General features: G+C 41.8%; 1 protein-coding gene across 1 annotated transcript; it reads left to right on the top strand.

Annotated features, from left to right (window-relative positions):
• Positions 1–421: 421 nt before the first annotated feature.
• Positions 422–6,146, top strand: rgcc (regulator of cell cycle). Its single transcript, XM_082507756.1, has 5 exons — positions 422–586; positions 786–959; positions 3,647–3,757; positions 3,894–3,956; positions 5,434–6,146. The coding sequence occupies exons 1-5, from the start codon at positions 559–561 to the stop codon at positions 5,439–5,441; spliced, it is 384 nt and encodes a 127-aa protein (XP_082363882.1). The 5' UTR covers positions 422–558; the 3' UTR covers positions 5,442–6,146.
• The last annotated feature ends 7,256 nt before the right edge of the window (positions 6,147–13,402 follow it).

Below are 13,402 nucleotides of genomic sequence, written 5' to 3'. Positions count from 1 at the left end.
ATCATTGATCTAAAGATGCCCCACACTGATCATACTCTCATTTCATTTCTTCTAAATGCAAAGAGAGGAAACGCAGTTTGATTATAGAAACTTGGTCATTCATCAAAGATGAGGCTATAGATCATCACAGTAGGGTGAGTAAGTATACTTACTCACCCTACTGTGATGATCTGCCCGGTGATAAAATATGAAAAGCCCTGACTCGTGATTATAAATATCCCTGCATTACACTTCTGCCTGGCAAGTGACACAGAAGTTGTTTACAAACATACTTTTAAGAAGGAGACGTCAGGGGACCGTAACTTTAACCGGGGGAAGCTTTATTGGTAATGGCGAGCGCGTAAGAGATCGCGCACACACATACGCTTCCCCTCCCTTCCCTGCGTCTCCGCCCCCACTCCTCAGGGCTCGTTAAAAAGCGCCAGTCCTGGACCTGGAGGTTAGATAAAGACCTGAAGCACCCTACGACGAAGTGGGACTTTACGCTGAGGGCCACATTTATTTATTTAGAAGTTTTCACGACGTTTCTGGATCATTTCTAAGCGAACTAGTGGAATCATGAAGTCCCCAAAGCTGAAGCCTCAAGGTAATGTCGTTTGTTTTAAATATATATGTATATAAATATTATCTTATATATGAGTACGATAACTGAATTGCAGTTGTGTTTATATAAGAATAGAATAATGTGCTACGTGAATGATTTTCAGACCTGAATCATAACATCAACAGTTTGCGTAACATTTTATTTCAATTTTGTGAATTATCCCCCCCCCCCCCCTTTGCAGCCAAGTTCGTCAATGAGGAGGATCTGAACGATGTGCTGTGCGAGTTCGACGCGGTGATCGAAGACTTCACATCGCCGGTGGAGAGGCGACACTTCAGGTACGACGAACACCTGAAGACCATGAAGAGGAGGAGCAGCGCCAGCGTCAGCGACAGCGGCATCAGCGACACAGAAAGTAAGTGGGCAAGGATTGTGATTTACTCTCGGCTCACCTGCTCCTCAGTATTACCATGGTTATCTAACCAGTGGAAAGGTTCAGTGGCGCGACTTTGTTGTCATCCTTAACATGGAGCAATTAAATTGGACCCCAGACAGTCAGGCAAGAGTTACAGAGTGTCACAAAATAATGACACGTTGTACTTCTCTGCAGACTGAAGACACAGGGTTTGTTATCTCTACAGTACCACTCCTCCTATAGCGCACTGTATGCCTTGGGTGTGTAGTGTCTTATCAGGTACACTGTAAAGTAGGCTTTATGTAAAAAACATGCAAACTCTCTAAGTAAGGAAACCTTTTAAAAAAAGCCAGGTTCACAAGCTTGTTTATTTTGAGTGTACTTGGCTTGAGGAGGATATGTCACATCAATGTAATATAGTACACATAAACATAAGAGAGTGTTATTTAATTTTAATTTAGTATTGCTGATTAATGTCACAGTGGCCCAGTTACATAAACGCTAGCAAACATTTGACCATCAACTAAACAAGAAAACTGAGCAGGAATCATTATTCTCAACAGGAGGAAATGCTAGAGACCACATTCCACATCCACAAGAAGTGCAAACACGACATAACTGGAATCGGGATCACCACACTGCTAAACTTACTGAAAGTTAAACATTAACATTCTCACAGGTGTATGAGGTACAGATAAGCATACAGACTATTTTGAATTGATTAGGGTATTGTTTGCATTTACAGTGCCGCATCCAGAGGGCACCCGAGTCGAGCGTCAAACTGTTGCATACGCCTTCATGTATGCTCGCACGCAGGGAGAGTAGCAGTGAGAGAAAATCCCTTTCTCATGCTTCAGAGATGTTGGCGTCACGTTGAGCTGCATATTTTGGCACACCTGCCCCTATTTTGTGGCTGCGTCTCTAAGGGTTTACTGTCATATGTTACCATATCACTCTACCATACAGTGTCTTAAAAGTCTAGCTTCCCCCAGCTGTAGAGCCGACTTCAGGCGGGCAAGTGGGATATGCTGACACACAGAGAAAAATATGCTTCATGTCCCCATGCGCAAATATACTTTTCCAAACACATGCCAGTGGGTTGGGCCGTCTAAGGGAGGAAAGAGGGTGTACAGGTTTGATGGCCAAACAGTCGAATGTATGATATATACTAGAAAGAGAATCAGATGTTTAAAACTAGATAATTGCACAATAACAGGGGCCATTATCACTAATGATCTCGCAGGGAGCAACATCAGTGATACAAACACAGGGAAGGTGTTTGAACACATGTCTATGGCACTAATGAGCTTGCTGATTTGATCAGTGGATCGGATTCCTGCTTGAACCCTGTCCTCTCCATGGTAGTGAAGTAATGACGAACGAGCTGTCTCCCACAGGGGTCATCTATTGTCTCAAAGTCTGATGGATGTATTGACTGTTGAAGGCGTAGATAGATGACAAAAAAGTCTTGGAGCTGCACCCTGGAGTGTCAGTGTGGGTGAGAGAGGCGACAGAGAGCCACAGAAAGTGGTATGAAGAATGTAGGAGTGAATAAGAAGGACAGACAGACATGAATATAGAGCAGCAGAGGAAGCTGAGAAATGAGAGGGATTCAGGTTCAAGTCAAGTGCAGACATTAAGGGCTCATCAGTGTGTGTGTGTGTTTGCATGTGATCCACTTGCACTTCCCGCGTGTTTTGCCTTTATCCCATGTGCAATTTCCCACAATCCAGAGTTGCGGGAGAGGCATTGGTCAGAGAGGCGGGAACAAGTGGGTGCTTGACATCTCAGACATGGTGCAAGATACACATCGGCATCTTTAAGTGTAGCCTAATCTTAGTTTGAGCACACACACTTCACAGCTACACATTCATTATTATCAGTGTGGTTTGCACTTCTACAAAGAATGATTTAAAAAGTCTCTCATGCTGTCGGATAAACATTTATCCCTATCCAAGCTACACCCCGACAGGTCACTTGTCTGCCACAAGCAAAGATTCTCACTCACATTCACACAATTTAGAATCACTAGTTAATCTAACCCCACTAACTGCAAGTCTTTGGGCTGTGCGAGGAAGCCGGAGCAGCCACACAGATGGTGGATTCAAACCCAGAACCTTCCTTGCTGTGAAGCAAGAGTGGTGGTTTGAAGTACTGTGCGGCAAAATAAAGGTGACTATTAGGTCATTTATGTAAGACTCTGTGTAGAGATTTGGGTGGTGCATAAGAAACACAAACAGTATCCCAAATAAGAGCGTGCTCTGCTGTTTTGAACATGTCAAAGATAAATCTTACTAAAGAGCAGGAGAAGAGTTGGCTGCCTTTAGAGACCTCTTTGCCCAGAAAAACTTTTGATATTACTGTCACTAACAGCCTCAGTGGTGCTTTAATCCATGATTTATGGTCATCGAGACTTTTTCTTTTTTAGCTTTGAAAGTCATCCAGAAACTTTTCCTGCTAGAAAAACAAAGACTTCCGTAGAGATTCATTTTAACACTTTAGTTTTTGTGCTGTACCCGCACGTGTTTGTGAGGCATGCACGCGACAGCCCATAGAGAAAGGGTGTCATTAGAGGAGAATGCGATGATTACACACTGAAGCTTGTTCCACTGACACAGATGTAGAGAAAAGTGAGTACTCGCTTGATCTTATGTGCCTGCATTTTCTCTTCTGTCTCTTTCTGACAGGTGCCGAGTCTCTCAACAGAAACAGCTTCAGCTTCAGCGACGAGAGACTGAACTCGCCCACCATGCTCTCCCCCATCACCACCACCTCACCTCCCCTAATGTCACCAAAACGTGAGTAAAAGCCCTTGAAAACTCATGGACATAAACAAGCTATGTATTGTACTGTATATGTAGTAATGAGTGATTGAAGAAGCTTATATTTAAACTGCTTCAAAATCGTGATTCTTTCTGCGTGTCTCCATTGCAGCCAAACTGGGCGACACTAAAGAGCTGGAGGACTTCATCGCTGACCTGGACAAGACACTAGAGAGTAAGCACTAATGCAATCTGGCTGTCAGAGCCCCATGATAAATTAGCCTGCATGCTGGCGCCACCCGCTACTCGGGATTAACCGGAGCGTTTGTTCCCTGTGTCGGCTGTGTTAACAACTGCTCATAAAATGCCATGAGAGCCACCCCGCAGGTTTCTATGAAACAATGATGTGTCAGGATTATGAAGTGGCTGAGGCTTGCTATATGGACCTCCAGGCCTCCAGGGCCACACTGGAGAGAAAGGCTGCGTATCCCTTTTCACCTGTCACTCAGCTTTGAAGTGCAGATCATACACAGTGGAACGCTGCTTTATAAATTTCATCCTGGTCTATTCTTCCCCTCTCTCTTTCCGTGTATACAGTGCATGGTACATATACCCTGTACGGAGGCATTTTCCTCTGGGCTTTTGTTCTTTATCCAAATTGATCCTCTTAGTGTAGAGCAGGGGTGTCAAACTTATTTTAGTTTGTGGGTCACATACAGCCCAGTTCAACCCTCCAAATCATTCCTATTACTTTCTTTTCTTTTCATGTAAAGTGTAACTCCAATGTGAAAATATCTACAGGTAATAAAACATCTATTTGTAATGATAATGATGAGATGTCTTTAGAAAAACAAGTCAGTTTGAACAATATGTGGTGGTAGTGAAGCAAAGAAACCCCCACCTTACTCTCGTGTAGCCTTGAGTGATGTCAGGATAAACTGCAAACCCAGCAGTGACCTAAATAACAGCTGTCATCACACCATTCATTCTTATCAACTAGCAGCGCAGTTCTTCCAAATGTAAAAAGCAGTGAAAATTCCAAAATTTATGCCCTCCTTGTTGCAGTCTTTGCACTCTGCAAAGCCATTCAGTGGGCTGAATCTGGAACCTCTGCTGTATATTTGGCAACCCAGAGGTAGGGAATGTTCCGTGGTGTATGCAAATTTGTCATCTCTAGCCTACTGGGCTTTAATAATAATATTTGACCTGAGTTGACTTGGAATGCACAAATCTGTAACCTGAGAAGGCAATTTGGTAGCTTACACTATGTTAGGCTAATAGACGGCTGGTTTGTGCTGCGCCTCCTCTTTGCTCAGGCCTTGTCAGAGTTGGAACTTGCATCAGAGAATAAGGAATGTGTGCCGGGTAAACCCTGTCGGAAATTTCAACTTTAAATGTCAGTATTGGAAAGAGACAGGGGTGGGAGTGAGGAACTTTTCTTATTTCCATGTCTGTTCCTTGGGCTCCCTACTCTGTTTTAGCCACTGCACATCCGTCTTTCGCAGACATCCCGTCTGTCTGTAAAGTTGGACATTCAATTAGCCGTTCAGGCAGTCAGCCAGCTCCTCTGTTAGCAACGGAGTGTGGTGTGTTTATTGGGGCCACCAGTGTTTACGATGAGCAGCCTGTAAAGTTGAGCGTCCACCATTCTGAGAATAGAACCAGGAGCCAGGGAGTCCTGCTCTAACCGTGTCCGTCTCTGTCTGGTCTAGGCATGTGACACAGAGGCCCACAGTCAGCTTGGAGCCTGGCCATGAGGGAAGGAGGGAGTGTAAGTCTGGAGGACCCCCCTTGAACAGTTAACATGCACCTGCCCACCCCTCACAGAAAACCACCCAACAGGATGCAGCTGGATGGCGGAGCAGCTGCCAAGTAGCTCGACCACAGCATCAGTTCCAGCCGCTCAACGCTCCCAAAGTTAACCCAGCACTAACTTCAGACCACATGGCTGTAAAGACTGCAGTCAGGGTTAAGATTAGCTTTGTAGGACAAGAATACTGCGCAGCCATGAAGTAATGGACTCCCATTAAAGGTGCATTCGTTGTTTGAATTACAATTCATCCTGCCACAGACCAGATTACACTCCCTCGTGCAAAACTTGAGCTGGAAGAGTTATTTTAAAAATGGCTTTTTATAACAGAAAGATATTTGTATTTTATAGAGCTTCTTATTGTAAATATATCTCTCTTTTATTGTGAAATCTATTTTTGTATCATATGTAAATAATAACTGCTTCAAATTCTATTTACCTTTGTTTTGACAGGACAGTCAGATTAAGATTTGACAAGTTGACTGGAATAAAGTTGATCAAATGTGAACTAAAGCCGTAACCCACTCTGAAAAAAACTGGAAAATAATGTGTGTATTTATACAGCTACTACCTGCCTGCGATAACATAAAACGATTAAAAATTGTTCTTTTATTAGCACGTGTCTTGTCTTTTTTTTTTTTATTCTGAGCTTCAGTTCACATCTGAAATTAATCTGCTTTTGGATTTAAAAAATCCTGGAAACTCCCCTGCAGGGAGGTGTTTCCAGAGGTAGGCAACCACACTAGGTGTACCTGCTGTCTTGCAAACTCTACTGGTAAAGCAGTGTCGATCTGTCAATGGAAGACCACCAACACCACATGCACAAATGGCCCTGTGTGTTTCAGTGACCTGATCACTCACTGTTTATCTCTGAAATTAAAGCCATTGTAGGCAAAACAAACAAGATCTACACTGAGTGTCAAATGTTTCTTGGAACATCGACATAGTTCTCTTAATGTGATCCATCAAAGTGAATCACAAACATAGACTACATAAAGAAGGGCAGGAAGAGCCTTCACTTCCTTCTAAGAATGTAATACCTACATGCAAAACTGCAGGCACAGTGAAAGATGTGTTACAAGTCTCTTGACTTCTGTGCGCATGAATCAACCACTCGGCAAAGCTGAGTGGTTGATAACTTCTTAAGCAACACTGTGTCTATTTCCAGAGGTGGAAGGAGATGGGAGGGCGTGACCCCTTTCTGGCTCAGTGGCAGCTGTGACTAAAGGAATCTGATGTCTGCTGACCAGTAGAGGTCAAAGGTCAATAACTACGAGTAGATATGCCTCCTTACTGATAGTGCCGCAGGTGTACACAGAAGCAAGTCTTTACACTTACTAGGCATCTCTGGGCAGTTAACTGGGCAGGTTTTTTGTTTAAAATTGGAGTCCCCAACTAAATGACTTCAGTGGTCAAACAGGCATAAAAAACACGTTCACTTGTATTCTTTGCTCAAGAAAATGTTTAAAAAGATTTTCCCATCAAGTTATACACAAGATTATATGATTAGGTTACACATTATGGCGTTATTTATGGGTACGTTCAGAGCGCCATAATCAACAGACCACCAGAGCACTGAACAAATGCTGTGCTAATTCATGGTATGAATATAGAAAACCAAGACTAAAGCACTTCATGTTCTTTCTATAATATGGCTGCTACTACACAGTTATTGGCTCTTTAAGGGGACGGGGAGGATAACAGAATTCACCAAAAGATGTCTATTCAGGATTCCTCGAGTCCAGCCTTTCCCCCTCTCTGTCTTTGCCATTGAGATGATATTATTTTTTTCTATTCTGATCTCACATTTCCTATAATCTAACTAGTCTTTATTGCTAGCGGGTTTTTGATACAAGGTTTCTGTTATAAATTGTTACCTCCTGAGCCAAGGAAATCCTGCTTGCATTACTGCAACATCAAGATCCTTTCTGTGATTTGAGAACAGGATTACACAACAATATGAGGCTTAACTTTACCTCTAATGACCCATCTGGAACATGTTGCACAGCTACAAAGTCTAAATTAAAAAGACTTTTCAAAGTAAAGTCATTAAAAGATTTCATTTATTTTTCTAATACAAAGTGAAGTAAAGAGAAAAATTCTCAGAAAGTCAGCATTTAGTGTAAGACAACAGAGTTCTTCTGAACTCTGGGTTATCAGTCTTGGTTATCAAATCCACTTATCAGTCTGACTAGGACTATCTTTCACTCATGGTATGTTATCATGATAAGAATCTAAACATCTTAAGTAGCTAAAAGTTCAGCACAGAAGTCCACGCGCACACACGCAGGCTGTAGCTAAATGTAAAGAGATACGCCTATGCCCCCACTCCCACCTTCAAATAAGTGTGCGGATGTGACCAGACTACTGTCAGTCCATGCCAGTCTGTATTAATGTGATGGCAGGAAGCTGGCACTGCGACACCCGTCCATGTTGTTTTTTCAGTACAGTTGGCACTGGGAAGTTGCCACAGGGAAGCTGTGGGTACAGTGCCACTGCCACTGGATGGTATTTGGAAGACAGCTGGTACTGATCTGGCAGTCCTTGTTGACATAACACATAAAACAACCTCCCCCCCTTGGCAGCAGCGAGCATCTTTTTGGCCACATGGGTCAATCCTGTAGAAATGTTGGCCTTGGCAGTGTGGACAGCAGTCATGTTCACAGGCCTGGAAGTGTGGGAAAGTCAGGGAGTCAGGAGCAAGGAGGACACAGCTGTGGAAAAGGGGCTAGAACAAGATAAGGCAACGTAGCAAGGTGAAAGGATTAAGAGGCTTCCAAAACAGAAAATTAAGATGAATAAAGAGGTGCATAGACAATGGGAGCAAGATGGGCAGCATCATATCAAACAAACTAAATCCTTCCGTATGACATCTATACATTCACACGGATTCCCATGGGAGGCCCCTCGAGCCTGCTCAAGTGGTTGGTCTATGAATAGGCTGGGCAGAGACCCACAGATGTGCATCCACATCACAAAGAGACAGAAATACACGAATCCAAATATCAGATTCAGCTTTCTACCGAGTCTTCACATTACTGGTGTCCAGATGTCACTGCTAACACTGCAAGAAGAGGGAAACATTAACTGATATGTTCAGATGTCTCTGTCTTTAATCTACCCATCCTGTTTGCACTGTTGCCTCATAAAAGAAAGGTTTGAGTCAGCTTTTTCTGAGTGTTGGTCACAGATTCTTTTTTGTATTCTGCTTTCCATCCAAACTAAGGAAAGTCAAGTGAATGAGATTTAATTTCCCCCATGTCTGGATAAGTCCTAGCCTATAATACAAGAAGTAATACAATCTCCCTTGGTTAGAATTTTTTTCAGTGATGTGAAGTGGTTAAAAGATCCTCCCAAAAATTACTGTAAATGTCCCAGTTTACTTTTTTTTTTTTAGATATGACATGTTCGAGATATTAAAGGGATATCAGTCATTAAGGGATGTTCCCCAAATTTGGTGATGTTTTGAAAACAATGTGATGAACTTCATATGACAGAGGCATGCACTAAAGACCTCCCCTCCAATGACAAGCTTTCAAAATCATGAGCAAGTTCAGACTTCCTCAAATGAAGATGAACAACTAGGTTTAGCTGTCATTTGGGTAATTATGATTGCGTCTCTCTGACCTTATCATGTCCCCTAAATTGCACATTCATTATGATCATCACCACTATTACACTGACTCATCTATGACCTGAATGACAGTGTCCTTTGACTGCAGTCAACAGTGAGAAAGATTTTTCACAGATGGAGAACATTCAAGATAGTTTTTATTTTTCTCATGACTGGATGTCCCAGCTGGATGTCTGAAGAGAGAAAACGCAAAAAACTCAAAAGCTAAAAAACGCCCAAGAACAAACCCCTACATAGCTTCTGTCAATGTCTTAGGGCGGATGAGATGAAAGCGGAGATGTTTGGCCAAAAAGCACAAAGTCGCTATCGGTGAAAAACAAGCCAACATATCAGGATAAATAGCAACTGTTGATCACCATATTGGAGTAGGAAAATTTTGGCTTTGCAGTCAATGAGTTGACCAAAAGCTCCTCTGTTTATCAAAGTGTTCTAATGTTGAATCTCTCAAGCTTGGCCAAAATTGGGTCATGTAATACGACAAAGGTCCCAATCACAGCTAACAAGAAGAATGAAGGTGTTGCAATGGGCCACTCAAATTCGCAGACCCCAGCCTAATTGAAATGCTGTAGTACAGGGGTGTCGAACTCCAGGCCTCGAGGGCCGGTGTCCCGCAGGTTTTAGATATCACCCTGTTTCAACACACCTGAATCAAATTATTAGTTCGTTAACAGGCTTCTGGAGCACTTCAAGACATGTTGAGGTGATAATCTAGCCATGTAAATCAGCTATGTTGGATCAAGGACACATCTAAAACATGCAGGACACCGGCCCTCGAGGCCTGGAGTTCGACACCTGTGCTGTAGTAGGACCTTAAGAGACTACAAAACTATAATGAACTGAACCAGTGTCATTGTGATGAACTGAGCAGTGAAAGAAAGTCAGGCACAGGTTAAAATCCAAAAAATTTTTTTTTTTTTGTTGAACCCAAAAACATAGTTGGTTAAATCATACAAAAAAAAAAAATCAAAATCTTGGGCCCATAAGAGAGGTCAAAATAACAGAACTCTACTCATAGATCAATCAAATAATACTGATAACTCAAACAAACTGACCTCTCTAAACGAGCCAAAGGGGAAACTTAAATAGTGGCTGATCAGCCCACAAAAACACAAAAAGGGGTAGAACACACAAAACCTAACTGAAACTAACATAACAAATCCCAATTCCCCCCCCCCCCCCATGATCAAGAGTTATGGTATGAGCCAATTTGCTGTCCTCCATATATGCTGGCTCCGCCCCTTTTCCACCTCTTGGCTCGTCAGTCAAGGGACTGGAGTAGCTGCAACTCAGTTAACTCAGAAAACAAAGAGATTAAATCATACATAACAGTGTAAACTAAAATGTGCGCACTTATTTTAGTATGCAGTGTTATGTGGATACGTGAATTAATTCTAAACCAAAACCAGTTATTATCCTGTAAATTAAACCCTATTTAAAGAAAGAAAAATGTTAGTGTAGTGTTATGTATAAGCCTCTACACTAATATTTGGTAGATATTACCACTGTGGAGCTGTAACTGCAGCCATCACAGTTATATAGAAAAGTGTCCCAAAATTTCTCCACAATGATGTGAGTGACTGATAAAGTCACACAGAAAACGGTTACTGCTAAAGCTGGTTCTACGAGCTACTGAACTTGGCTTTAGTTTTTCACAGGGCTGTATGACTAAAATGACTTTGAATGGCCTATCCATGAAGATGGAGTCTTATCACCACCGTGGGAATTATGGGTCACTCTCTGGTATGAAGGCAGATATTTCACACATACAGAACAGAGGCACTGCCTGCTAGGAAATCGGAACAATATGTGGGTGTGTTGGTGCTGACAGATGAGTAAATTTACTGCTGTCAAAAGCTAAGCAGCAGACGGTTTTCTAGAGACTCACATATTAAGGAAGAATGAGACGTTTTGGCTTGTTTAGTTACTAAGAAACAATGTTGAGTGGAAAAAGAGTTAACATTTCAAATCTGACTAAACCCATAACACAAAGTATTATGACAACAGACTACAGTCAGTTATGTAATCGTTGTGGGCCTTCTACTTTTTTCTAATCTGGGTTTGAATGTTCTCTCATTGAGCTCTGTGAGAAGCTGAATCATGTTTCTTTTTTTTTAGATGAATCCGTGTCCACTGGACAAATTTTGGGTGGCTGCAATTTAAGTGGTGCAAAGAATTGGCCATTTGCCTTCAGACTAGAGTTTTCTCTCTCACTCACTCGCTCACACACACACACACACACACACAAACCCCAGTCGTTTTCATAGAAATATGTTTGTTAACTTATTAATTTTACATGCCAGGGCAGTTACAGCTTTCTATTCCACTGCAGTTCTTCAAGTGGCCACTTGAGACTGTGCACAAAAAACAGGTTAAAATTCCCAAATTTAGAGCAGAAATAAACATGTTTACAGAAAACAAGTTTTCTCTGTATAGCTATCTCAGTTTGTGTGTTTTCCCTGTTCTTCAACTTCGTCCCACAGTTCAAAGGTTAATTTGCTATCCTAAGTTAACCATAAATGTTAATGGTTGCCTGCGTCTCTCTGCATGCATCCTGCATCCTTGGGCGAGATACTAACCCCAAGTTGCGCCCTGATGCATCAACTGAAGTATTAATGTGTGTGAATGGTAAATAGGAAGTACTTGTGTGAATGGGTGAATGAGACAAGTTGTGCAAAGCACTTTGAGTGCTTTTAGATATGAACCAGTCCATTTACCATCTGTCATAGTTCTGCTTTTCAGGCGGACTGAATTAACCGTAATGTGGAAAACATAAATAAATTAAACATAAATAAAATAAAAAGCTGAACATTGGCTTCTCAGTGCTTTGTCTGCTTATGAATAATTTAATTTAAAATCTTACGTGACTTTAATATAAGCAAAAATGTGCTTATATTTTATTCAGTAACTGAAGTCTTAGCACATACAAAGCATTATAAATTTGCTCATCACTGCAGGTTGCATATGTGGCTGTAGCAAAGCACAACTAGCGAGTTATAAAGCTTTGGCACACTCTGATATCACTGGGATTCGAGCCCACCAAATCCCCAGCCAAATTTTAGGCACAGCTGCCTTCCTTGGCTGCTCTTAACTGAGTCTGTACTTCCTCTGAGCCTCAGACAAACTGGAAAGATTTAATGCAAGGAATGCAAATGACTGGTGTGTTTTAAAGTAATACTGAAGAGAACCAGTTTTGTAGTAGTTTTGCTTCACCTTCATTTTGATGGACTGTATCAAACTAATATTTTGTCCTATTGAAACAAAAACTTTTTCTAGTCTACAAAGAATCCAACTATCCAATTTGGTAATAAATACCAGATATGGCTCATGAATCACGCCGGATGCCTACGTGGCTGGTGGACCACAGTTCGCAGACAGACTCTGAGTCAGGGTGTATGACCATTACCATGAAGTGTGACCCTGTATTTCCATCTGATGAGTCACTGGAGTGTTGCACATATGCTGGATGGGCTATCCCAAAGAGCCAGTATGACGGCTGCATTCTGCATTCATCAGTTTACTTTGCAAACATTAATCAGAGGTTTGTTATTAAAGTGTTAGATATTTCCTTTCTCCCATGTGAAACACAGAAAAAGTCATTAATAAGCAAACACCAGAAAACACAATACATAGACAAAAACAGACAGATTCCAGATGGCCCTCTGTGACCATACAGCTCTTCCTATGTTGTCAGTTTATGCTGTCTGGTTCCCATCTGTTCCACTCTCTATTTCCTCCCATTTATCCATCTGTCTGTGTCCTAGATCCATAATGCATTTAACAAAACCCTTTCGTTCCCACTTCCTCTCATTTGCCACACCCCTTTTGTCATGCCCACTTTTGATAAGTAGATTTGGAGGGATCTCTGACAATGAAGAAGAAGAAGCAGATATGGGCAAGAAAATGGAAAGACCTTCAGAATGAGCAAAAGTAATTTGAAAGCAAGCGAGCAAAAACAAATGTGACATGCATGTCAATGTTTGCTGGAGTATGCAGCTTCGTTTCAGATGTCCCCATTTACCTGCACTTTGTTAGTTCTGTGTTCTTTTCTGTGTTGGAGGCAGAGTCATGCAGACAAATGCTTTTCTGCTGAAATGAACTGACTTCAATTCGGTTCATTTCACTTTCAATTCAGTTTCATCATACTCATTATAATTTTCATCATATAGTGACAAATCACAACAACACTCACCTCACAGTGCTGTATAGTGTATGGTAAGAAAAGTCCATAAAACCGGGC

This window comes from Aulonocara stuartgranti, assembly GCF_965226115.1.
Source record: "Aulonocara stuartgranti genome assembly, chromosome: 16".
Lineage (NCBI taxonomy): Eukaryota > Metazoa > Chordata > Actinopteri > Cichliformes > Cichlidae > Aulonocara > Aulonocara stuartgranti.
The sequence above is the reverse complement of the archived record's forward strand: the minus strand, read 5'-3'. Positions and strand labels throughout refer to the sequence as shown.

Coding starts and splice junctions, on each gene's coding strand:
- rgcc (XM_082507756.1), top strand. CDS start 559: ATGAAGTCCCCAAAGCTGAAGCCTCAAG. Junction 587..785: donor CCCAAAGCTGAAGCCTCAAG/GTAATGTCGTTT, acceptor CCCCCTTTGCAG/CCAAGTTCGTCAATGAGGAG. Junction 960..3,646: donor CGGCATCAGCGACACAGAAA/GTAAGTGGGCAA, acceptor TCTTTCTGACAG/GTGCCGAGTCTCTCAACAGA.